We start from the raw sequence: 25,233 nt of genomic DNA on the forward strand, positions 1-25,233 counted from the left end.
TATCCAGGCATGTTCTTGTATTTTTTGCCACTTTTAGCTGCAAAAGAAGAAAAACGCAAGGAACGTGTCTGTGCAGAACACTTGAAGAAATATAACGATGCTCTCCAGATAAATGACACCATCCGAATGGTGGATGCATACAATCACCTAAAGAACTTTTATAAGGAGGAGAAAAGTAAGAAGACAGTAAGGAATGATGATGATGATGATGATGATGAACCAGCAGTATCAAAACAGGATGAAACAGATGAATTTCTAATAGGTTTATTTCATGGTAAGTTTGAAATACATTGTGATATTTAATATTTGAAATTCATAGCTTATGCAATAACATACCCATTAATTATTCCATCCTAGAGACTGCTGTGTCGTTTATCCTGACAGTATCTGGGTGTCCCAGTTCATACAGTATGGAGTACGTTAAACAACACCATAGTGTGATCATATCCTACTATTTGTTTGGCTTTGTTTTGCTTTGTTTTGCTTTGCTTTGTTTTGCTTTGCTTTGTTTTGTTTTGCTTTGATTTGTTTTGCTTTGCTTTGCTTTGCTTTGCTTTGCTTTGCTTTGTTTTGTTTTTTCCTAGAGCTGTTATTTTACAGGGTTACTTTTTCTTAATTTACATTTGCTATTTCTAAAGCAAAAAAGAAGCAGCTGAAAGAGTTGGCTAGAAAGCCAGAATATGAAAATGAGAAGCTAATACAGTTGCGAAACACTTTAATGGAGGAGTTCACGAAGACTGAGGAACCTAGAGGAATTATTTTCACGAAGACTCGGCTCAGTGCCTTTGCTCTGTTCCAGTGGGTTAAGGATAACCCAAAATTTGAAGAAGTGGGAATTAAGGCCCATTATCTTATTGGTGCTGGACATAACAGTGAAATGAAACCTATGACTCAGGTACAGAATTATGCACTATAGCGCTAAAATCTTGTTCATGATTTGAGAAAACAGCTTGTTTTAGTACCAGAACAATGGACTGAAGTTTGGAGTCCAGAGTTCTGGTTTCATACCTGCCAGCAATTTACCTTTATAAGCTTCAGGACAGGTGAATGACAATGTCAGAATAACTTTATTTGCAAAAGAAACAAGCTTTTTTTCTATGGCAATAGGAGTAACAGGCAGCCATTTCCTAAGGGAGAATATGGTCAAAAAGGGACAAAGGTTGTAGAGAGACGTAGGAAGAAAAAGTGAACAAAACAGCAATAGCAAAATCTCAATAGTTACATGAGTTTAAACTTATTGGTACAACAGTAATTCAGATTATATTTTACTTGCAGAGTTGAAAAATAAATTGCAATGTTGATTATGCCTTTTTCTGATATCATTGTTTAATCAACTTATACCAATTTATACACATGCTTCACACTGACGCATAATCATTGAAAGAGAATTTGCCAAAATTAGCAATAAAAATACCACAATTGATCACTTAACAGTCCATCTTGTACCACTGTGTTGACTTCATACACATCTCTCTGATGATTTATACCTGCAAATTAAACATTTTCAAAACAAAGCACTTCAGTATCCTAAAACCTCTCTTCTGTGCTGCTTTTTACTCCCCATAAAATTGCCACTCCAGCATTTAAGCGGAAATTGTATGGTTTGCTGCTGGGCAGAGTCCATTTCCTTCAGCTGCTCTCAGTTTAAAAAAAAAAAAGCTGGAATTGTTCTCTCAAAAAGATGCTTGTTTTCCATGAAAATCTGGTATCTAATCTGTGCACCGCAATGCACAAAATAAATAGCCTCTAAATTTTGAAACTGAATATAGCAAATAGGAAGTTTCTGTTCCTCTGTTCAAGCTTGTTTGAAATATCCACCTAATTCAGAAGTCTGTGGTTTGGATGTTTTTTTATCATTTTGCTTCTTGGTGCTCCCCAGGTCACTAAATTTATTGTGCTCTTTTTATTATGGGGAATTTTAAGTGCTTAGGAACTTAACTTGGAAGTGTGGAAGTCTATAATTTAAGCTGAAATTACTAAATTGTTTATATCCAGAACCTCTGAATAACTTCATAAAATAATTTGAAAATGATAGAACAGCTATGGAAACTCCTAGCACCTTTGAAATGGGCTACGAAGTTCCAGCTGAAGTTACCTTAGAAAGATTGGCTTCTGCTCCCTCTTCCCTCAAAAAAGGCACTAAACAGCTGTTACATTCAATATGAACGCCTTGTTTGGGATCTTGAGAGGCGCTCAAAGCCACTTGTTGAAGCCACTTGATGTATGGCTCTCCACTCTGAAATGACTGGACTGTAATTCCTTAAACCTCTTAATCAGAAGAAACTGAAGACAGAAATGAATACTGAAAATTGGTATACCAATTTTTTTAATTTATTTTTTTTTTTAACTTACAGAATGAGCAAAGGGAAGTTATTGATAAATTCCGAGGTGGTAATGTAAATTTACTTATTGCTACTACTGTAGCTGAGGAAGGCCTAGACATCGAAAAATGTAACATCGTTATTCGCTATGGCCTCGTCACCAATGAAATTGCCATGGTGCAGGTATGAGTTTACTGCATGTATAACTTATTTTTAAAAGTGCGTTTCTGTTTGCAACATGCAAATGGTGAATCACATACCTGGGGTTCAGAGATAATTTTGAAAATAGTTGCATGCTAATAGAGAAAATGCTCTTGCAACAAGGTTCATTTCCAGTTGCCATTGTCAGTTTGCATGGGATATAAAATTTGCCTCCATGTGTAATGGTATAATAGCCATTTAAAGCTCTACACAAATAGTAGGGTCTTTTAATGGAAAAGCTATGAGAATATGATCAGCATACTGGTTGATAAAAAAGACATTTGTACCACCAACAGCTAAAAAGAGAGAATTGCTTATCAGAATACCAGTTTGTCCATGTTTTCACTTAATTTGTGAAGACAAATATTTATTTATCTAATATTTAAATGCGTGCTTATTTTTTCATGACAAAATACAGTTTCTGCTTTGCAAAATGTTGTGCTAATCACAAATCTCCTGAGTACTATTGTCACAGGTATCTTTGATGGCAATGCTGAAATAGTATGTTATTCACTGGTTTATCTGTCTGAGTTAAGTGCAAAAAAATGCTCTGTGGGGACACTGCGTAAGGAACAGTACATGTCTTCCATTACAAAACTAGGAAAAAATGTTGTGCAGTGTTGCAGGGAACATGGTGCTGTTTACGTTGTATTCCTTGCAAATTGTAGGCTCGTGGTCGAGCTCGTGCTGATGAGAGCACCTATGCACTTGTGGCTTCAAGTGGCTCAGGAGCTGTTGAACGTGAAGATGTTAATATTTTCCGTGAGAAAATGATGTATAAGGCCATTCAGCGTGTCCAGAAGATGTCGCGGGAAGAGTATTTAAATAAGGTATTTACTGCAAGTCTGCGCATTCCCTTCAAAGAAGACTGATTTACGTTATAAGGAATACTTTCTATTTGAAATCTACTTAGGGGAGGAAAACTTTAATATTAGTTGCTACATATGGCCTTGGATTCTTCGGCTAATATTTGCTTTATAGTCTATGTTTTCTGTGCCTTTAGAAAAGCCTGCTTCTCTGTTGGTTAGTGGGGAAACACCCAAGTTGGGAAAATTGAATAGAAGTCATGTTGTCCGTGAACTCAGTAAAATAATTGAAAACTAAAACTATTACTGTCATTCAACCAGAATGTTACAGTGCTCTTACTGCTCTGTTTTTAGATTCAGGACTTCCAGTTGCAAAGTATAGTGGAAAAAAAAATGAAGACAAAGAGAGATCAGTGCAAGACATACAAGAAAAATCCTTCACTAATAACATTCCTGTGCAAAAATTGCCACAAGCTGATATGTTCTGGAGAAGACATACAAGTTATTGGAAACATGCATCATGTCAGTGTAAAAAAAGATTTCCGGTAAGTGTTTATGAACTACTTTATCTATTTCAAGCAGAAACAGATTATATTTTCAGCAGGCCTGTACAGGGCCTGTAACCCACTAGGCCCTCGAAGAAAAACAAAGATTATTCCAATATTGTCAAGTCCTAGGCTCTACGGAGTTGACAGTTAATGAGTTTAAAAGAAATGTTGGTTCTTACCCCTAACTTTAAGGTGACCAGAGTTTGAAAGTTTGGAAAAAGATACAGCTTCTGTGGTAATATTAGCTAAGTCACTTATTATATAATGTGATATGTATTACACAGTGTAACTCTAACCAAAGATGAACACCAGTTACCTACATACTTACACCAGTGACAGACCCAGGATAAGAGTTTGGCTATGACCAGTGACTCAAACAATGTATTGGCCATGAACTGTGCCTTGACAATTGTGTATTTAGAAGATGTTCATACAGGTGACACATCCTTTTTAGTTCTTCCAGTGTCTTGCTCCTTCTTATCTCAATTGCAAGAGATGCCATCTAGTTTGGTAAACAATTGTGTTAAACTGTGTTTAACATTTCAGTCTCATGGCAGCAGAAGGTGACTTTCTCTACCCATTTATAATGGAAATTAAGAGTCCAAGAAAATATTTTAATTCAACTTAAATTGCATTTGCTTACTACAGTAAATTTGTAATGGGTATTGTACATGACAGATCAATCATGCTTTGCTAATTATACGGCAGTCACAGAATCACAGAATGTTAGGGACTGGAAAGGACCTCAAAAGATCATCTAGTCCAATCCCCCTGCCGGAGCGGGAACACCTAGATGAGGTTACACAGGGAGGTGTCCATGCGGGTTTTGAATATCTCCAGAGTAGGAGACTCCACAACCTCCCTGGGCAGCCTGTTCCAGTGTTCTGTCACCCTCACTGTGAAGTTTCTTCTCATATTTAAGTGGAACCTCCTGTGTTCCAGTTTGTACCCATTGTCCCTTGTCCTGTAATTGGTTGTCACCAAGAAGAGCCTGGCTCCATCCTCATGACACTCACCCTTTACATATTTATAAACATTAATGAGGTCAACCCTCAGTCTCCTCTTCTCCAAGAGACCCAGCTCCCTCAGCCTTTCTTCATAAGGGAGATGCTCCACTCCATCATCTTTGTTGCCCTGCACTGGACTCTCTCCAGCAGTTCCCTGTCCTCCTTGAACTGAGAGGCCCAGAACTGGACACGATATTCCAGATGTGGTCTCACCAGGGCAGAATGGAGGGGCAGGAGAACCTCTTTCGACCTACTAACCACCCCTCTTCTAATACACCCCAGGATGCCATTGGCCTTTCTGGCCACAAGGGCACAGTGCTGGCTCATGGTCATCCTTCTGTCCACCAGGACCCCCAGGTCCCTTTCCCCTACACTGCTCTCTAATAGGTCGTTCCCCAACTTATACTGGAACCTGGGGTTGTTCCTGCCCAGATGCAAGACTCTACACTTTCCCTTGTTATATTTCATTACTTTTTTCCCTGCCCAACCGTCCAGCCTGTCTGGGTCTCGCTGGATGGCAGCACAGCCTTCTGGCGTGTCAGCCACTCCTCCCGGCTTGGTGTCATCAGCAAACTTGCTGACAAGGCACTCTATTCCCTCATCCAAGTCACTGATGAATATATCGAATGGTACTGGTCCCAGTACCAACCTTTGAGGCACTCCACTAGATACAGGCCTCCAACTAGGTTCTGCCCTATTCACCACAACTCTCTGGCTTCTTTCCTTCAGCCAGTTCACAGTCCACCTCACTACCTCACCATACAACCAAGTTACTGCCCTCCAAAGCTCTTGTTTCTTTGATGCATATCACTGGTATAATTTGCAAAATTAGTACCCATATGTTGAAAAAAATAAAATTGAGCTTAAGTCCTTAATATTGAACTGCTTTTACTGTAAAATTGTCTTCTCAGCATATTGTTATCCATCAGTTCAGACTACAGGGTTATAATTCTTATAGTCCCTCTGCACAGGCTATTAGCAGCCCTCCAGATCAAGTACTCCCTAAACTAGATGATGTAACAATGTGCACATACCCTGCAGGTCTGGATAGTGAGAAGCAAATGATTCTGTTAAGGCATAAGGTTATACTACAAGGAATAAAAATAAAACTTTCAGGTATCATTTTTTTGACAGCTCCATGGCACCTGTAAAAAACAAGCTAGATCTATCCCCTATTATAACGGAGAACGTGCTGCTCCTACTTTAAGATGTGTGAGGGAGGATGCAGCTCCTGAAATGCTATGAAAGGAGGCATGGAGCAAATTTTTATTTCGCCATTACATAGGAGCATGAAATATGACCTTGCATTAGCTCATGAATGTGTACAACAGTCAGAGAGTTTATGAGCTTTTAGGTGTCATGTCTGACTTCAGCAATTGTAGTCATGGTGGTTTAGCCTGTATGTAGCACTGTGTGAACAGTGTATTCTGATGCACGCTGTCTGTTTTTCAGAAGTCTTTACCATGCAAGAGAAAATAAGACACTGCAAGATAAGCATGCTGATTACCAGACAAATGGGGAAATTATATGTAAAGACTGTGGACAAGTGAGGAACAACTTATTTTCTTACTTTTATGTTGTTGTCTGTATTTATTTCTGTCTAATGATCTTGTCTATTTTATCTGAAACATAATTTTCTTATACTTGCAGGCTTGGGGAAACATGATGGTTCACAGAGGTCTTGACCTGCCTTGTCTAAAAATTAGAAATTTTGTGGTTGTGTTTGAAGACAAGAAAACAACAAACCAAATTTTTAAGAAATGGGGAGAACTGCCCATCAGGTTCCCTAATTTTGATTATGCAGCTCATTGCCCTTCAAGTGATGAAGATTAGAAAACCCAAGAAAGGAGAAGGATAAAGTCATATGGGTACAGTCTGAACTCAGATTTGCAGTGGTACACCACAACAAAGAAGATGACCCAATACACGCCGTGTATCCATGGAACAAATTCCTGTATCTACTCACTACAGCCCATCATGGGGTGACAACAGTGTCAAAAGTGTGTTAGGTGACCTGTCATCAAGCCTAGAACATAGGACCGACATCTTGAGATATGCCATGGTGATTATTTTCTGGTTTTCTTCCCACTATAAACCTTTTGAAGATAAAGTATCTCGAAAGAGGAGCCATGAAAAGAAAAAGATGAGCTGAGTGTTATTTTCTGAATAATTCTTGCTTTGTTAGTGTTTTCATGACTGAGTTCTTGCCCTCTAATCTTTAGCTGTAAGCTCATACATCTTGACAGTCTAAAATTAAGTTTACATTAAAAGACATTTCAAAGAATCAAGCCCTTAACCTGACTTGAAATTGATTATTGTAATGTCCAAGAAGCACAATGCCAAGTGACTTTCTGTGTGTTAGTTTCATAGGATTATTAAACGGGCTATATAATGAGGTATGTGATTTTTTTCAATAAATTACTATAATGATTAACCTTTGTCAACTATCATACTTTTTATTCCCTTTCACTGTGAGTATTTTGACAATAAAAATATCACACTTTCAGTCTAGCAATTTAAAGAATGGTGGTATTCTGACTGTAAAAATAGCATAATGTGTCTCCATATTTATCTCATTGACAGATTTTTTTCCCTCCTATTTGCAAGTAAGATATTGGAGAGTGGAAAGAAGGTCTGTTTGTTGTTTTAACAGTCAGCTTTGCAAATTCAGGATAAAGTGGTATGTTTACTGGCATGGACATATAAACACTCCAGGAGCCCCAAGTAAAATTTCTAAGTTACAGTACAGCTGAAAAGTATATTCCACCAAAAAAGAATATTGTTATGGCTAGATTTGTAATTGCTCTACATTTTTAAAAGGGATATAAATATTGTGCACATTTTAAAATTTCAGGTTTGCATCAGGACTGGATTTTGATTTATTTGTTCGTTTGTTTGTTTGTTTTTCATATTTCTGGCCTTGCTTCAGGGGTAGAGAAAAAAAATCTAATTTCTGACTGAGAAGAGCAGCACATTTCAGATAACACCAGACTGATACAGGCCATTTTGGGATTAGCTACTTACTTGCGAACAAATCATAGCATTATGAAATAAATATGCACACTGATGAGATTTCACTATAGTAGCTTTGTAGATCAAAAATTGTGGGTTTATTTATAGGTTGAAATTATTCCTCAACAGTGATTTATACCAATAAGCTACTACCTTAGGGCTGTAAAAAACTCAGGCGTATTGGATGTTAAGAGATTATATATGCAATAATATTTCAGACACATCAATTCCACAGGTATTTTTGAATGACATTAATACAACTGAACCAGGAAAGACCTCTGGGAGATAATGTAAACAGTTTGTAGTGTATGTGGTTTATATTTGTGTAGATCTTTATATAATGCTATTCTTACCTTTATGTATTGTGCAGGGCAAAACAAGTTAGAGATTTTCACCAATTTCTTTATTTAACATTAGATACTTCATTAGTTAAGATATATTAAACCATTCCCCTAACCTATGGTTCTTAGAAACTCTCAAGTTATTATCTTTCTTGTATTGTAGTATTTTGCTTAATACTGAAGCTTTGGCTACTTCTAGAATCTTCTAATGTAGCATTAAGAGCAGGATAAATTTTACATTTTTTACACATTGATCTGAGAATCTGACTATTTAAAAATGTTGGAGATTAATAGATCGCACGATTGTAACTTAAGATGTATTTTTTCATGTACTCAGTATCTGATGAGATGCTATGAAATATACTAAATATTAACTAGATTAGTTTCTCTCAGTAAATAATCATCATCTAGTTCATCTCTGGATTTCTGCTTAAAAAAGATTGTATCATTACATAGCTTGATGCTGGGTCCTCAATCAAATAATTTTCCATGCTGAGTACATTTTCTGAAAACCGAGCTTTTGATACTTTCCTTTATTGAAGCAACAAGAGCATATGCAGCTGGATTTCTTTGTTCTTTTACAGTTGAGTTCAAAAGGGCCATACCATAAACATGCCTGGGTTTCTCATAGCTCACCTGTGTGCTGCTGTTATACTTCCAGTTCCTAGTGTGACTCAGCCACTTCATCACCAAAGCTTAAAAAGTGTTTGCACAATCTCACTTCAGCATAATGCGTAATGAACCTCAAATGAATCCTGCTGGCGCGTAGGATAAGGAATTTCTACTTCAAGTTATTGTCTCTGAATGATGTTGTAAAACGTGCCCATATCGTTCATCCAGGAAGTGTGAAGCTGTAAAAAAAAAAAAGCTAAATTGCCATATTTTATCTGCTAGTTACTTCTGCATTTATTGCCTTTATAGACCCAAAGTCCTCCAGGGAGTGTGACAAATCCTGATTGTATTTTCTACTTACAGCTTTTATTTGTTCACAAATGTGGAAAGAAGAAAAACTGTTAGTCACTGGGGATTTATCTAGCTATGCGTGTGGCTGCTTAAGAACTGGTTTGGCTTTAGTTGCATTTTCATGTTTCTTTCTACTTTTCGTATGATGTCATGCACAACCTACATCTGTAAATCTGCATTTCCTTATCAGGGAAATGTAAATACTTCAGTAACCTTAAAGTAGTTGTATAACCAGTTGTGTAGTTGCGGTACAAACTGAATATGTTTTCTGCTCCATAATTTGTCCATTTCTCCAACTGATTCACCCCCTTTATAGCTTCCTTATGCTTTTATTTGTATCTTACATTATGGGGTTCTGATGTTGCAGAAATTAGGAAGAGTTTTGGCTGTTGAAAGAATTTCTGTTTGTTTACTTGCCGGCAGTAGTGTAAACAGTCCAGAGACGGGAGTTCATGTGTTAGGAGCAATAGATCTACAAAGCTTGTAAAGATCATTCTTTGCCAAGTAAATTTTATTGTGCTTCTAATGCTGCAGCTTTTGTGAATCTTACTACAGCACATGCCTAAGTAATTAGACTTCCAAATTAGACAAATACATGTATGCAGTTTAAAGTTACTTTGTAAAGTCTTCTGGATCATGTAAGTTTGAATCATTTCCTTTAAGACATTCCACGAGTATGCATTGATTAGAGGGAGCTGCATATTTGGAAATGAAAATGAGCCTGATAAAAACCTGCATTTGCAATTTTGCGATGTCCTGATTGTCAGAAATAACCGATGTTGGTAGGAAAAAAATTAATTTATCTGAACTGTGTTACTGAAAATACATACGGTATTAACCACAGAATGTTAGGGAAATAAGTAACAGTTTGGGAATTATGAATAAGCAGCACGAGTTACATGAGGAAGAAATTCTTTTGTCACAATCCTTTTCTGTTTTGGAAATTTTGAGTAGCTGTGGTTTTATCTTGTTAGGAAACACTATTTGGTTTTGAGCTCAGTTCTGCCCTTCATTTACAGTGGATCAGAAGCAATGTGTTTTAGCCTTTTCAGCCTTTTTTTTTCCAGTATGACTTATGTCATGGAATTATAGAATCATTTATGTTGGAAAATACCTTTATGATAATGGAGTCCAACCATTAACCCAACCCTGCCAAGTCCACCACTAAACCATGTCCCTAAGTGCCATGTCTACACGTCTTATAAATACCTCCAGGCTAGTGACTCAACCACTTACTTGGGCAGCCTGTTCCAGTGCTTGACAAACTTTTCGGTGTAGAAGTTTTTCCTAATATCCAATCTAAATCTCCCCAGCACAACTTGAGGCCCTTTACTCTCATCCTGTCACTTGTCACCTGGGAAAAAAAGACAGACACTCACCTAGCTACAACCTCCTTTCAGGAGCAGTGTAGTTTAGCCTTCTCAGCCTTTTTTTCCTGCATGGCTGATGTCAACAGGATAGATATTATTCAGAAACTGTATCTTGTATAACTTGTAGTTTGCTGTTGTGGCAAGAACCAGGGAGAGAGGGGAACTGAGTTTATGGGAAAATAAGGCGTGGTTCATATCAGTTTTTTTCTGGACAATTAATTTGAATGTCTTTTCAACCCGCTTCCCCCACCAAGACTTACATAACGAATATTGCCAAAACACTGCCCAGATCAGCTGCTGCCTCACCAAGGCTGGTGTAAGGGTTAGGGTTCAAATTCAGCCCATACTGCTAGACTAAGGTGGTCACTTGACTACCTTTGATGGTAATACACTGCAGGTTTGTTCTGTGTAGAACATTAGCCCCAGGTCTGCTGGACAGTTTTGTGTGACAGTACCACATCTACTACATTTTCAGTTTTCAAATAAGCCAGCTACTGCTGAATTTTGGTAAGATTTGAGTATTCAGTCCTTGCTAATCTCCTCTGAAAAATCAGTCCCTGTGCCAAACTTCCACATAGACGCACCACCATTTTGGACTCCTTTCCCTACCCCCTTCTTTTGCCCTTGTTAGTGTTAAGCACAGGAGAGAAATACAAGCCTGGTGCAGGGAAACAGATGAGGTGATTCAACAGACTCCACATGCAAAATCAGCAACATGTAAGTCCAGTCACCACCCTCTAAGTTTCATGTCAAACCTAGTGAATATTCTGTCAATTTGTGGCCTTCTTTGACAGTTGCCATCTACCACACGGGCTGAGGAGGCAGCAAGAAGGAAGCCGAGCTTCACCTGGGGCTGTGGCTGGGCCTGGCTTCCCAAGCAGGCTATGGAGGACAAGCAGAGGAAGGTCCCCCAGCAGCGCCAGGCACTGCCACCTCCTCTGGCGAAGGCACCGAATGAAACAGCTGAGAAGCTACAGGCTGTAAGTGGATGACAGGCTTTGTTTTGTAGCTCAGTTTGGCTGCTGCCATCAGAGCCTTGAACCCCACGTCTGCGGGCTGGAGCATTGCACAGGTCCTTGGTTGGTGTTTGCTCCCAGTACCCTGTGTGGAAGAAGACTACGAAGGGTGCAAGAGTACTTTTTTTTTTTCTTCCCTTAATAACACCGGAAATGCCTGGCCCAGTCTCATGCTTACGTTAATCATCTGAAAGAATGATTACTGGCTCTGTGGTAGAAGCACTGGAAGAATTTCCTTTTTGAGATCATCTTTCTGAGACCTCGACATTGCTAACAAGCAGTTGTGCATTGCAGAGTATGTTGAAATGCTCTAAAGAGCAACCAACCCCACCAAGCGATGCTGGGACGCCTGAAGCACGGGGGGTCCTGGGAAAGAGCAACGAAGTGAAGAAAGGAGGCGACAGGGCAAGGTGCCCCTGGGGGAGCTGGATACCAGCGGGATACCGGCCCATGCGTCGGCCGGCTAAACCGCGCTGCCAGCCCACAATGTGCTGCCTCGTTTAAATGTTCCTGACTCTGTTCGGCCCGGATTGCGGCGCTGCGGGGCGCGCGGCCGCCAGGGGGCAGCGTGTCTACTCACCGGCGACCGTTACTGCCTCCCCCACGCGCCCGACCGTTACTCCCCCCGCGCGGTACCGGCGGTGGCCGCTGTGGAGACTCGGCTGAGGGGAAGGAGCGTGGTACGGGCTGCCGGCGGCTGCCCTCCTTCGCTAGCACAACACAGAGGGGCTCTGAAGAAGACTAGTAGTTAGAACAATTTGGGTAAAGTTAGTCTAATGAGCACACCATTCTTTTACTTCATTTTCCGAGGGTTTCTTTTCTCTGCTGAAGTATCTTTTATGTAACTTGACACCATGGTCTCAAGGGAAATTTTCCCTGTTTTCAGTTGACCTCATTTCAGTGAGCTAAATAAGATAACGTGCAATTGGTGGTTTAAGCACTGTGTTGGAATTTGCACTGGGCCAGTAAATATTTACTCATCTAAGCTCTGTTACGTAGCCTATAGAAGTTTTCAGTTTTATGAGAAAAATGTAATTCTCCTTATGTGTGGAAGACATTAATGGTATCTGTTTCTGCTTCTTGTTTTGCATACTTATGCCATTGTTTGTTATTTTAGAATGTAAACATGCATGAATTATATATAAACTATAAAGCTATTGGATTTTCTTTTTTCTGTAGAAAGTAGAAAAAAGGTCACGACTATGTCCCGAGAATGTGAGGATTGCCAAAATACACAGTAGATACTTTTCAGTGAAAAACAGTACATATCAAGTAACTGTTGAGTCATAAAACCCTTAAGTTAGTGTAAGCAGATGTTGGTTACAGCTCACATCCATGCGAAGTATTTCATCAACACCCCTATAGGCACCCACTGCCCACTTCTTGTTGAAGAACTTCCCTAAAAGCCTGTTTCTAATTTTATGGAAAAACACTGAAATTTGGCACAGTTTTCAAAAGTATGTAGGGGGAAAAAAAAAAAAAAAAAGCTGCCAGAGGTTTGGTCTCCAACTGTGAGAACAGACACTGCCTTTTCAAACTCCTCTTCCACTGACCAACACCCAGAAGAGAATTTACATTCTTTTAGAATACAGCAGGAAAATGAAGGTCTGTATGCTGCTGAATTCAGCTTTTGGTAAAATTTACATCTGTTGTTTTAAACTGTCTGCTATTGCACAAGGCTGGGCACTGATCTGAAGGTATTTGTTTTAAAGAAAAAGGAAAGGGAAGTCTTTTCAAATGTACCACAGGAACATTTGTTGCTTGGACAGCAGTTAGAGAGAGTGGGAGGATTTAATTATTTAGAAGCCATAGAAGTGTGTTTTCAGATAATATTAGAAATGTGGTTCTTGTTTGTTTCTGTTTTGCAGACCCGGCTAAAAATAATATTTGGCGTCGTTATATGCCTTTTGCTTTCCTTATTACTTATGTGTGTTATACTGCTTCCGTCAAGAGGTAAGGCATTTATAATCTAGTGAAGTGTAAAACATAATATCTTTAGTCACTATGGCTTCTAAAGTCCTAAAAGTTTGTGAAATAATCTTTAGGATTGTCCTGTCAGAATTGTTATGGCTTTATCTATATTACTTTACAGAAATGTACTTTACAGAAATGTACAGCTAAAATATCCTAAAGATCCAACTGAAATGCCAGCAGATGTTGAAACAAGGAACTCCTTGAAGTGAAAAGCACCTGAATTAACTTTATTATGTATGATATATAATGTTCTTAGACAGGACTGCAAAAATAATTCTCAGATCTCCTCATATTATGCATATGGGGGGGGGGGGGGGGGGTAGTGGGTTAGAGTTTGGGAGAGTCTCACAAACACTTAGTAATGCCCTTTAGCTTGGTGAGCTTGTATTTTCTTTTAAAAGGTTGTGTAATAATTACAGAAGTTCTCTACCCAATTACAAGTTAAACATTTTCTTACAGGTAGGGTATAAGGAATTGTTTGTGAACATATTTGAGATTGCATGTGAAAGTAAACTCAGCATTGTATAAAATAGGGATACCTAGTTTGCTCTAGTATTATTATGCCAGCTCTAGGTAAATAAACACAGTGTGGTCTGCTGAGTCCTCTGGTAAAGTTTGAATTGAGTGTGGTTTAAAATTTAGAGCATGAGTGGCACTGATTTGGTGGTAATTTTTTTCCTATGAGAGGTGTGGTAGGGCACTTTAAGTACACTACAGCAGATTAATCAAATGCCTCTGAAATAATTAAAATAGTTACAAAAAGCAGTAACAGTATCTAGTTAAAGGGATTCTATTATTCTTTTTTCATGTGTTGGCAAGGTGACTGAGATGAAGAAATCAGTTTTGCATTTAAAACTAAATGTTATAAAATCAGCTATCTGCTTAAGTCATGTGAAAGTTAAGTCTTGTAGTTAATATGGGTGTTTTGTGAAAGGTGAAATCTCTTTCCTACCAAATATTTCTGTGAAATATGATTATCATGGGCTGTTTCATTGGGAGAGGGGTTAGAGGTTTCTGAAGCAGCTGGGGTTGATTCTGTTATGCAGCATGTGAATGTGAGGATAGATTGTATCAAGGTGGGAGGGGCAATGCTGGGAAGAGAAAGCACCTCAGAGAGTTAGGTTTGACTTTCACTGTCAATGATGGGGTGCCAGATTTTCTGGCTAGTTTAAACATGGTCAAACCTGAGCTGTCATTACTAGATATATGTATGATATCGAGTCAGACTTACACATAACAAGTCTGCCTGTTAAGACAGGGCAAAATATTTTTATGGGATTTAAATAAAAAAGAGCACTGAGGAAACAAAAGAGTCATTGAGGAAACAAGAGCCTGGAGACCAAGGACTGGTTTGGCAGCCCAAAAAAAGTTGGTAAAAATCCTGGAAGGTACTGTAGAAGGAAGTGAATCTATTTTTCCCTTCTGAAGTTATCATATACCAGCTCACTGGTGTTAGCCTGAGCCTCTTCAGTAACTGAGACATTACAAAGAACACTTTTCACATCTCTATGTTTTCTTGGAATAATGCTTGGTAACCAGTCATATCAGACATGACATTTACATCCAGTAGAATGATAAAGAATTTATCTTACTTTACAGAATGCTTTTGAAGTAGCATTTTAGATAATTGTGGAACACACAATTATTTTGAGCACACAATTATGTTGAACAATTCTGATTATGGCGTCTTATTCTCAGGTGGAACTGCAAGTGCTGCAGTTATCGTCTTAAATGCCTAAACCTTTTTGAGTTCTTAATGGTCTACTGATCAGTTGTAAAAGAAAAAAATATAAATAAATTTTGCAGGTCTAAATTTTGCAAGTTGAAGACAGGCAGGAAATAGCTACAGAGATGCAATGTTCTTTGTGTATCCTACCTTTACTGCTACTTAAATAGAAGGTTGTGGCAATCTAGAAAGACAATTAATTACATATGAAAAATGTATAGACATAGACAGACTAAATTTCTGCTTAAGGAATCAGCAAATAGAAAGGTCTTCTGTAATTCTGAATGAACTGGAAGAAATACTTAGTTCCGGTTTCGTCTGCTAAGTTTCTAGTAATTTCATGTTCTTCAAACTTCTCAAAATATGATAACTGGTTTTATTTTACACATGGAAGAGTATAAAAATGTGAAAAATTTTCAAAAGTTATACTGGAAAATATTTTTATGTTTGGAGAGGATAAAGGAGAAATACTTAGTTGCAGTTATTACACAATTTCTGTGGGCTGAGAAGAGCAGGGCAGGCAATCTCAATATAGTGAGTGACTTCTATGCCTAAGAAATGATTGGGGTTTTTCATATTTCTTTGAGTTAGGAATATGCTCTGAGATTACCTTACTATGATAACTCAGCTATAATAGCCCAACTCTAAAAAGTTCAGAAAGGTTTTTTTCACTTGTACACTGGTGTACCTAGTCCTGCTCTTCTGCAGCATGACAAGAAAGAAAACATGTGCCTGCAGTTGAAAGCAACAGTGGAACCACAAGCAGAGTTAAAATTAACTGAAAGTATTGCTTAGGCTCCAAATTAATCTTCTGCTATTTTTAATGAATAACTGCGCCCTGTAAATGAATGCAAGTGGACCACAAAGGATTAAAACTAAGACAGTGGGATGGTAAAGGGAAAAGAGCAAAGCTAGAACTTGGTAAGCTTTCATTTCTGTGGCTGGCTCTGCTATTTGCTTCGTTTTTGTCCCTGGGCATCTTTTTAAATCTTTTTTATTTCACAGAGAAATAAAACACAACAAAAAAACTTACCAAGCCTACCAACAGCCATCCAAATCAACATCTAAATAGTGCTGCAGACATGTAATTTTCATGGTAGGGTCTGTTCTGTGAGCAGACATCTCGAATACTATTATTGAACCAGTCTTTAGTTACAGAAGAAAGAATCAGCAACAATTATGGAAAACAATTAAATATGCTGCTTTTAATTAAAACATTTAAATATATTTTCTGTTGCCTAGAAACAAGCATTCAAAATTATAAGTAATCAAGTAAGAAATAGTTATGTTTAGATTTTTTGCAGTCCACTGGTAGAAATTCAGATAGGAGTGGACACATTTAAGATCATTACCAGTCACAAGAAATGATCACAGTATATTAAGTATGCAAGGGTGAGATGGCTAACGGAGTAAAGGTTTAAATTAGAGCTGTGAAAATCAGACCAGAGATGAGGCATTTGTGAGGCATTTATTACTTGTCTTTTTAGTGAAAAATCATCTTAAACTGAGAGAAGGAACCAGGAAATTTTACCAGATTAAGGTATCAAACAGGACTGCAAATTTAGGCTTCCCATACACACAACCATGGACATAGATCTGAACCGTGGACTTCTTTTGATAGTAGGCATGTTTACTTAAATAATTTAAACTGAAAGCTAGTGATAAGTAATCATCACAATATAAACAGAAGTGGAGTGTTCTTTGGAACTATTTTCTATGCATTTTTTTAAGAGTTTGCCATCTTCTATGCTTATCGTTAATGTATCAAGGATGTCTAATTCACAGTCATGGTGCTAGCAAGAGGAATTAACTTCCTATTGAACTTCTTGGATACTAATATTTTCTGAACATACTGCTAGCTCAGAGTTTATACTGATAGGCTTTTGCCTATGGATTGGCATTCAGTTTTATTTCTCATGACAGCTTTCTTCTGCATTAGTGCAAACAAGGCTAGTGTCAACAGTCAACCGGACATGTGTATTCTACAGTAAGTAATACTCACTTAGCAGAAGAAAACATATTTTATCATTAGAAAGTACCGTACAAGAGACTATGAAGAAACATTTCTCAGGAAGTCAGTGTGATCTTAACAGAGAGGGACCGTAATGAAGAAGTGATGGAGCATGATAGGAAACCTGAGGGCAATGAGTCATCTTGACTGTCTGGCTGTCATCTGAAATTCTTCTTTTTTTTGTTTGTTTGTTTGTTTTTTATTATTATTACATTTTTATAATGGAATTTTTAATTTCCATGCACTTAGCAAGGCAGCCTTTTCAGCATTACCCTCTCCTCATCCAGCTGATTGTCCTTAAATTTTCTTTTAAGTTCTGCCCTAGCTTAAGATGTTTCACTTTGGGGAGAAATAGTAAGAGAAGAGCCACAAAACCAGCCACAATTTTGTGTATTATTTCTGTTCAAGTATCTGATCTACTTAGAAATCAAATATCAAAGTACCTGTTGTCTCTCCAGAATCATTACCAATTTTCTTTTGCAGCATTAAGTAAAAAGTGGAAGTTTACATTCACTCATTCATTACTTTTCAGCATTATTTTTACCAACATAACTTCATCTATTCCTTTCATGTGGCTACTAGGAAATATATGTGGATGATGATTATTTAGAAAGCCTTATATCCACCTTCTAACACCGTTTGATGAGGCATTTATGAGATTTGTCTGAAGGAGTTTTGTATGCACATCCTGTTGTTGGACTCTCTACTATTATTCTTATTAAAATAGTTCTTATTAAAATAGTTGTCTCTACATGCCACACAAGTTCATTAAACCCTTGCTTTAAAAATATTTGGAAAATGCTTTTCTTGCACTCATAGATTCTACAAGTAAATATGTTTGAGTGAATAAATGACTGGGTAAAATAGTCTATTTTCTAATTTTTTATTCCTAAAAGTGCATCCTTCAGAGGCTGAAGCACCTTATCAGACCATCAGATCAGTAACAGAGAGGTTTCCTTTCCGCTATACCTACTGTGTGCATAACTCCAGGATCATGCTGTCCTTGAAAAAAAGGAAATCTATGAGTAGTGCATTGCATTAACAGAAACTTTCTGTCTTATTCTTAGTTGTCAGCACAGATGATGGTCCCAGAGCTCTTACATTGGAGGATTATCTGAATGGAAACTTCCAATATAAAACATTTTTTCCATATTGGGTGTCAGGTAAGTAAAACTTTTTCTCAAACATACATAGGCCTTTCTAATACGTATTTTCAGACTAGTTTACACGACTCAGAAACGTATTTTTCTTCTAGCTCTACTGTGAATGAATGATAACTATGAAATTAAACAATCTGCTAGTCAAAATTTACAGTTGAAATTTATACTTTTGTCAGTCATTCTAGAAGTTCCAGGTATTTTATATTTCAACAGACATGTTTGAGTCAAGTATAAACTATAATTTTATAGAGGCCTTCAGTGTTTTATTTATTTTACTGTCATATTCATTGCAGCAAGTGAAAGAAATATGTCAATGTGTCAGTAATTTTTTAAGCAATCTGCTAGTTTGTGTTTGTCACAGAACTTTTTCATGGACCATTTGTAACAATTGAGATCGCCTGTCTTACAGGTTCCTTTCTTTGTTTTCAGTAGTACCTAGCTCTGCAATGAGTCCAACTGTTCTTATCTTGTTTAAGGAAATGCTGACACTGCTGAAATTCCTGAGTTCCAATGCATTGCATGGAAAATAAGGCTGGGTTTCTAAGCAAGTTCCTTAAAGTAGAAGATAAAGACATGAAGTTAATTGCTGCTGATAATATGTGTCTGTGGCTGGCTGAAGTACGAGCCTTGTTATCATTGAATCGCAGCAGCACCAGAAGGCTTGAGCTGGAGTGGATTGCGTTTGAGTACACGCACTATTTCCACTCCCGTTATGTGCTGCCTCAGGCAATTAATGTTCTCTGACTAGGGACAAGAAACATAGTACCGTTCACATGGAGTCTTACCAAGTTAGTTTCAACCCACAAATTTAGAACTGAACTGAAGTGTTCCAGGATATTGCCAGCAGCAGTTCAGGTTTTACAATTAACAATTTGAAGTATGTTGGCATCACTTGTATGATTTAAAACTTAGGTCACCATTTGTTAGAATTCTCTCTGAAGTATGTAGGCAGCATATCACCTAAACCCAGCATTGTCCTTCCCCCTTTATATCCTACTCACTTAAGAGTTATCTTTCCTCTTAACAGTCACAAAACTCATGCAAAAGTCATGCCATAGATTCCATAGATAGCCATGCCTACAGCATTCTGAATACCTCCTTTCCTTCTGAAGCAGGCGTTAAAATTTAATATCTCTTCCTTAGAAGGCTTGAGATCACCACAAATGCTGTTACACTTATCGTAGAATTGTGCTCAAAAGATCCACCAGTGAGCTAATTTCCTAAAAATTAACACCTTATACAATTTTTCAGGCTGCTTTTAAACTGTTGAAGTCTCTCTCTCTTTACCTACACCAAGTATGTAATTGTTTCTCTCTGTTTATAGCAGTAAAAATAATGACGTGAAACTAAAATTCTGATCTTCATTATTTACCAAACTATTGCTCAGATCTTGAGCACGCGTAGGGTTAAATTCCACTCTCATTGAAGGCCACTGACCTTCACTTCGTGGGACCTATGTGAGAAAGGGTGGTATCATTTATGTAAGGTCAATTACATGGTTCTACTGTTACCTGCCGAATCTGTGCAAATGAGAATGTTCTGGTGAAATTATAAGCAAAGATCAGATCTATCCCTGGTATTCTTGATCAGACATTACTGGCATTTAATTATACAGTTAAGTAGCTGATTCTATGTGCAGTGTGTAATTTTGAGAACATACTCCAGAACCCTGAAGACAGTTTGTTGGTAAGTCTGTACCTTGGCATCATTAGAAGAAAAACATTCTTAATGCGGATGCCAAAATACATTTGCTCAAAATCTATTCACGGACAGGAGTGTGAATATTTTGATAAATATTTCTGTTCTATAGTATCTTCTGTGCAAGGTGACAGCCTTTTTGTCTTGTTTATAAAGATAATGAATATCTTCATCAGTCTGCAGAAGATGATATTATTCTTTACAATGTTGAAATGAACTACCCAACTACCATCATGACTAACAGCACAATGGTACGTATATTTTCAATTAATAAAAAGGCAACAAAATGCATTTGCAGTTCAAGTACCTGTTTAAAAGTGAGTGGATTAAAACCTGACTCATTAAATCCGTATATAAAGTTTTTTTGCTATAATCTAATCTACTTCTTAATCTTTCAGAAACAAGTTAATGCTTCAAATTATGTGTTGTCATCAGACAAATATTTCATAGCTTTGGAAAGCAATTATTCAAAGGTAATTGTTTTAATCTATTACTCAATGAAACGCTTGGTTTCATTTAGTATTTTGTTGATTGTGCTCACTGTGGATAAATGTTTCTTGGTACTTTTTTGATAAAGGGATAGGCTATGAAAAGGCAGCTAATTATTTTTAATTATATTATGTTTTTTCAAGTTAATAACACTATTTTCTTGCTTAATTTTTGCAGCTGTGGAGATACTCTTATACAGCATCATACCACATTTATGATCTGATATACGGGTAAGGCCTCATATTTCTTACAGAGAGCTCTGGTGAATACTCTGTAGTGATGTGCTTGCAAGCATTTCCACTGAAAAACTGTATAGTAATGTGACTACCACCCTGCTTTGCTTTTGCCTGAATCTGTCAGGTTAATTATTTGCTTGAAAAAAATTACCTCTAAGAAAATCATACAGTTCTTTCATCTACTCATCAAGGTATCTGGGCTCGTTCATATTTCATGAAACTTTCACTGCTCAAGATTCTCATCTTTTTTCCTTCTTTGCATAATTTTCTCCCACCCTGTCTTGGCTGCTTGAGTCTACTTCAGTTTCACACCTTAAGCTTTCATGCCCTTCTATTGTCTAATTCATCCTTTTAATGTGTGATCTAATCTTTGGCTTTCCTAAAACTCTCACATGTCCTTTAGCCCTCCAGTGATCTTGTGACAGTCCATCTTGGGTCGTTCAAAAGTTTGCAGCTTCTCCTATGGCATTTGCTCTCTTTACCAAGATCTTCCTCAAACCACTTCTCTTTCCACCCAAGTCTGAAGGAGGCCATCTGCCTCCCCAGTCACCTTTTTATGCCAAGTAGCAGCATGACCAATGCTTCTTAGTTTTGGGCAACAGAAGGTGCACTGAGCTGCTCCATTCTTGGAAAGCTGTTGGCTCAAGGTGACAGGAAAAGATTTCTGCAAGCTAATGTGAGTAGAGAGGTACTGCATGTGGCTCATGATCCTTCACAAATGGTATTAATGCTCTTGTCCTGCTTGCCTCAGCATGCTATATCCTGAATTCACATTTCCCAATAATTTGCTGAGACTCTAATGCAGATTTCAGATCAAGTAGATGACTGTAGGTGCTTGTGCAGCATTTTGGAAGAGATAAGGCTGTCTTCTTAGGCTACTGAATATGTTTTCAACGGGTCGAGTGGCAAGTCTTTGCCAGCACTGGTGCACGCCATCACATTGCTGCATGTCTCACTGCCTGGCTAAATTTTGCATTGCTCAAGAAACAAAAAGCTGTTAGAAAATAGCCCTTCATGAATTTTAGATTAATCTAGAGTTTAATGATCCATTTGCACTGTGCTCAAAAAGCCATCTCAACTTCTTTCCTTTTTTTAGTGGTTTTGTAACAGAAAATCAGCTTCCACATAAAATTCAGTATATATCCTGGTCACCCGTTGGACACAAATTGGTCAGTAAAGATAACCAAGTGCTAGAATAATTTTGCTTTGTGTGGCTAGAAGACATTTATTTGTCCTTTGTTGTTATTTTGTTTGGCCAGATTTTTGACAGGTCTGTTTGTACTAGCCTTGGTTGTAAGCAAGAGTGGCAAGGAAAACAGTTTTAACTTGTTAAAGTTTAACTTGTCTGTGTCTCAATAGAAGAATCCATGTTCTCAGCTAGATTGTGTTATGTGCATAAACATAAATACGTGTGTTTCAGTTTACTAGCCAGTCGCTTATCATGAACTGACCAACAAAATTGCATATAGATTTATATGTAGTTTCCAGGCCTGAAAACCAATGTGATTTTCTTTGACACTGTATAACACATAAGTTAACTATGGAGATTTAGAGATGCAGTATTTAAAATATTTTCTAAAATTTTTACTCTAGGAGATTTCTGCCAGAGTCTTATTACAAAATATGTTATTTTCTTTTTTTATTTAATAGCTACTTGATAGCCAAGTATGCTTTTCTCAGTAATTATGACAGACCTATTGCATATTGTAAACTTTTTTTATTCTCGGTTCCAAATTCCGAAGAATTCTGAAGACAGAACACAATGAAGATGGTTTCCAACCTTCCTAGTACTAATAGTGTGTGATGTTTCTATACAATAGTGCTCCTATTTCATTCTGAGAGTTGCTTTGTTTTTAATTTAAAGCATGAAGTAGTTAAAATGTTACATTGATGTTGCTAGCAAATGGTTATAGGTTCAAAAGGCATTATTTTCTCAGAAAGTGATGGTTTTGGTGCTTGTTTCTTAACCACATGTCCATTCATTTGATTGAAATTTAGAGATAATGAAGGCCTGCAAGCATTTCTTGCAAGAACTCTCTTCTGGTAACTAATTTACTAGAAAGGAACAAATAAGCCGAGACAGAGTATAACTTTTTTTCTGTCTCATCTCACATCACCTAAACAGGCTTAGAAAAGTTACATAATTTTCTTTTTAGTCTTTCTGTACTCGTTTTTGTCTCCTACTTTTGGGGGAACCAGAAGAAAAATTCACAAAACACATTCAGACAAAGAATGTCTCTTAAAAAAAATACAGCAATTTTAGTGAGTTTCAAAGCTTTTTTTTTTTTTTTTTTTTTTTTTTTTGCTTAATGACTTTCCACACCAAAGCGAGACACAGAATCCTCTGAAGTTTATGAAAATCAAAGGAGTTGTTCAGGATTTATTCTGACATAACTGAACATAGAATTTGGCCTGTAATGTATAATTTATTTACTGAGGTACCTACTGTTGCAGAATTTTCAAGGGCTTTTAGTGTAGCATTTATGTTCTATTTTCTATTCATTATATTTTCTATTTGGTATAATGTAAGAGCATTGACTGCAGAAGATCTTACTCTAACCTCTGTTAGTGGTACCTATATTCATAAGAAATACTTTCTTGCCTTTAGGTATATGTGTATCAGAATAATATTTATTTGAAGCAAAGTCCAAGAGAGGCACCAATTAAAATAACTAGTGATGGAAAACAGAATGAAATATTTAATGGGATTCCTGATTGGGTCTATGAAGGTAAGTAAATCTTGAAGTGCAACTAACATGTTAAATGCTTTGTTTAGATTACCTGGTTCTCACAATCCATTCTAAAATACCTGTGATGATACATTATGAAGTAACCCTATGGGTTACTTCATTTCCGTATTTTATTTGCCATACAATGACTGTGGTTTGTATTCATAGTGTGTAACCAAAATCCTGAGTTTTTTGCTACTGAAACTGTATCAGAACCTTACAAACTGGGCTTCCTGCTGCTGCACAGGCAGCAGTTGGAAAATAAGTTTTAATGGAAGTTTTTATCTGGGTGGAAATTCAGCATTTTTGTGTATTAAAAAAAAAAAAAGTGCACACGCAAATATGAAAAACCCAAGTGAGTTAAATGAGATCTGTGTGCCTGTTTCAAGAGTTCTTAAGGCCTTTCAGAATTGAGATGTTTTGCACTACATTTGGTTTTATTTATTTAGTACAACTCTCTTTACATGTCTAGGTTACTAATAGTAAAGTGTTAAAATAGATTAGAAGATACATAGATTACAATGATAAACTATTATGAATTATTTTCTTATCCTCAGAGGAGATGCTAGCGACAAAATATGCACTGTGGTGGTCTCCAAGTGGAAAATATTTAGCATACGTACAATTTAATGATTCTGACATACCAGTGATTCAATATTCATATTTTGGTGAGGACCAGTATCCTAGAAAAATAATTATCCCATACCCAAAGGTATGTATTCTCATTCTTTTCACTTACTTTCTGTTGAGAAATCAGTTATGACAATGATAAAAGTAACTGTGCTGAAAAAAAATAGTTGTATTACAGTGGTTAAATCCATTGTAGCCTAAATTAAAGCAAGAAAATAAACTTAGGCCAAGTTCTGAAAGGGTATAGGTACATTCAAAACTGTAGATATGTCATAATATAAATGAAATAAATGGAATTACTCCTGTAAGTAAAAAGTATGTGGAAAAGTGCATGCTTGCATGATCAAGCCTTGCTTTTTTCAGTTTGCTTTGCTTATTGTGATGTGTTAACTATGCAGTTGTTATTTTTCATTACAGTAAATGAATTATGAGACCTTTTTATTATGAAAAATAAAGGCTATGATAGCTTCAGTTTATTTACACACTTCATAGTGCTTTTTGATCTCAAGGGGCTTTGGATTTTAACTACTTTCAAGTTCCAGATCTAAGGCATGGAGGTTTTGGATTGCCATTTCTTTAGCATGTATTAGAAAGCTCTCCTGACTCCTGTCATGTTCATATGATTGCAAGTGATCATGTTAATGTGTCTTAAGAAGTTGCTTGTCAGCTGGATTACAATTCTAAAGTAAAGCTAAATAGTTTAGACCACACACGGAGGAGAATTAAAAAACTAATAATGTATGCAATGAATAAGCAAGCATGAAATCAGTTTAAGCTAAACCAGTTTATTTCACAGCTGGGATGTCAAAGACCATTTACCATCATGTGAACATATTCCTAGAATTTTATGCCAAAGTAAGTCTAGTGTGTGCTGCAAAGATCCACACTGCAAATAGAGTGCTGGTTCCCATCAAGCATGTTTTCTGTATAGAAATGCACTAAATTGGACTGTTTAAAAGGTTTTCTTATTTATATATTAAATAATGCAGAGCTAA

General features: G+C 37.1%; 2 protein-coding genes across 3 annotated transcripts in view; both read left to right on the top strand.

The window, feature by feature from the left end:
* IFIH1 (interferon induced with helicase C domain 1) overlaps positions 1 to 6,921 on the top strand; it is a gene marked incomplete at its 5' end in the record, with an annotated part of 28,113 nt that extends 21,192 nt beyond the window's left edge. For both annotated transcript variants that reach the window (XM_080346809.1, XM_080346810.1), the window contains 7 exons: positions 38 to 274; positions 639 to 895; positions 2,355 to 2,504; positions 3,191 to 3,352; positions 3,683 to 3,873; positions 6,336 to 6,429; positions 6,534 to 6,921. In XM_080346809.1, coding sequence (XP_080202935.1) covers positions 38 to 274; positions 639 to 895; positions 2,355 to 2,504; positions 3,191 to 3,352; positions 3,683 to 3,873; positions 6,336 to 6,429; positions 6,534 to 6,716 — 1,274 coding nt within the window. In that variant the 3' untranslated portion in view covers positions 6,717 to 6,921. The remainder of the gene's footprint in view (positions 1 to 37; positions 275 to 638; positions 896 to 2,354; positions 2,505 to 3,190; positions 3,353 to 3,682; positions 3,874 to 6,335; positions 6,430 to 6,533) is intronic.
* Positions 6,922 to 11,453: 4,532 nt separating this feature from the next.
* LOC308041962 (prolyl endopeptidase FAP-like) overlaps positions 11,454 to 25,233 on the top strand; it is a gene marked incomplete at its 5' end in the record, with an annotated part of 36,200 nt that continues 22,420 nt past the window's right edge. The window contains 9 exons of the mRNA XM_080346957.1: positions 11,454 to 11,549; positions 13,454 to 13,538; positions 18,364 to 18,459; positions 20,311 to 20,405; positions 20,553 to 20,627; positions 20,821 to 20,873; positions 21,976 to 22,048; positions 23,488 to 23,608; positions 24,166 to 24,320. Of these exons, the coding sequence (XP_080203083.1) occupies positions 11,454 to 11,549; positions 13,454 to 13,538; positions 18,364 to 18,459; positions 20,311 to 20,405; positions 20,553 to 20,627; positions 20,821 to 20,873; positions 21,976 to 22,048; positions 23,488 to 23,608; positions 24,166 to 24,320 (849 nt within the window). The remainder of the gene's footprint in view (positions 11,550 to 13,453; positions 13,539 to 18,363; positions 18,460 to 20,310; positions 20,406 to 20,552; positions 20,628 to 20,820; positions 20,874 to 21,975; positions 22,049 to 23,487; positions 23,609 to 24,165; positions 24,321 to 25,233) is intronic.

This window comes from Nesoenas mayeri, assembly GCF_963082525.1.
Source record: "Nesoenas mayeri genome assembly, chromosome: 6".
In the NCBI taxonomy this organism is placed as follows: domain Eukaryota; kingdom Metazoa; phylum Chordata; class Aves; order Columbiformes; family Columbidae; genus Nesoenas; species Nesoenas mayeri.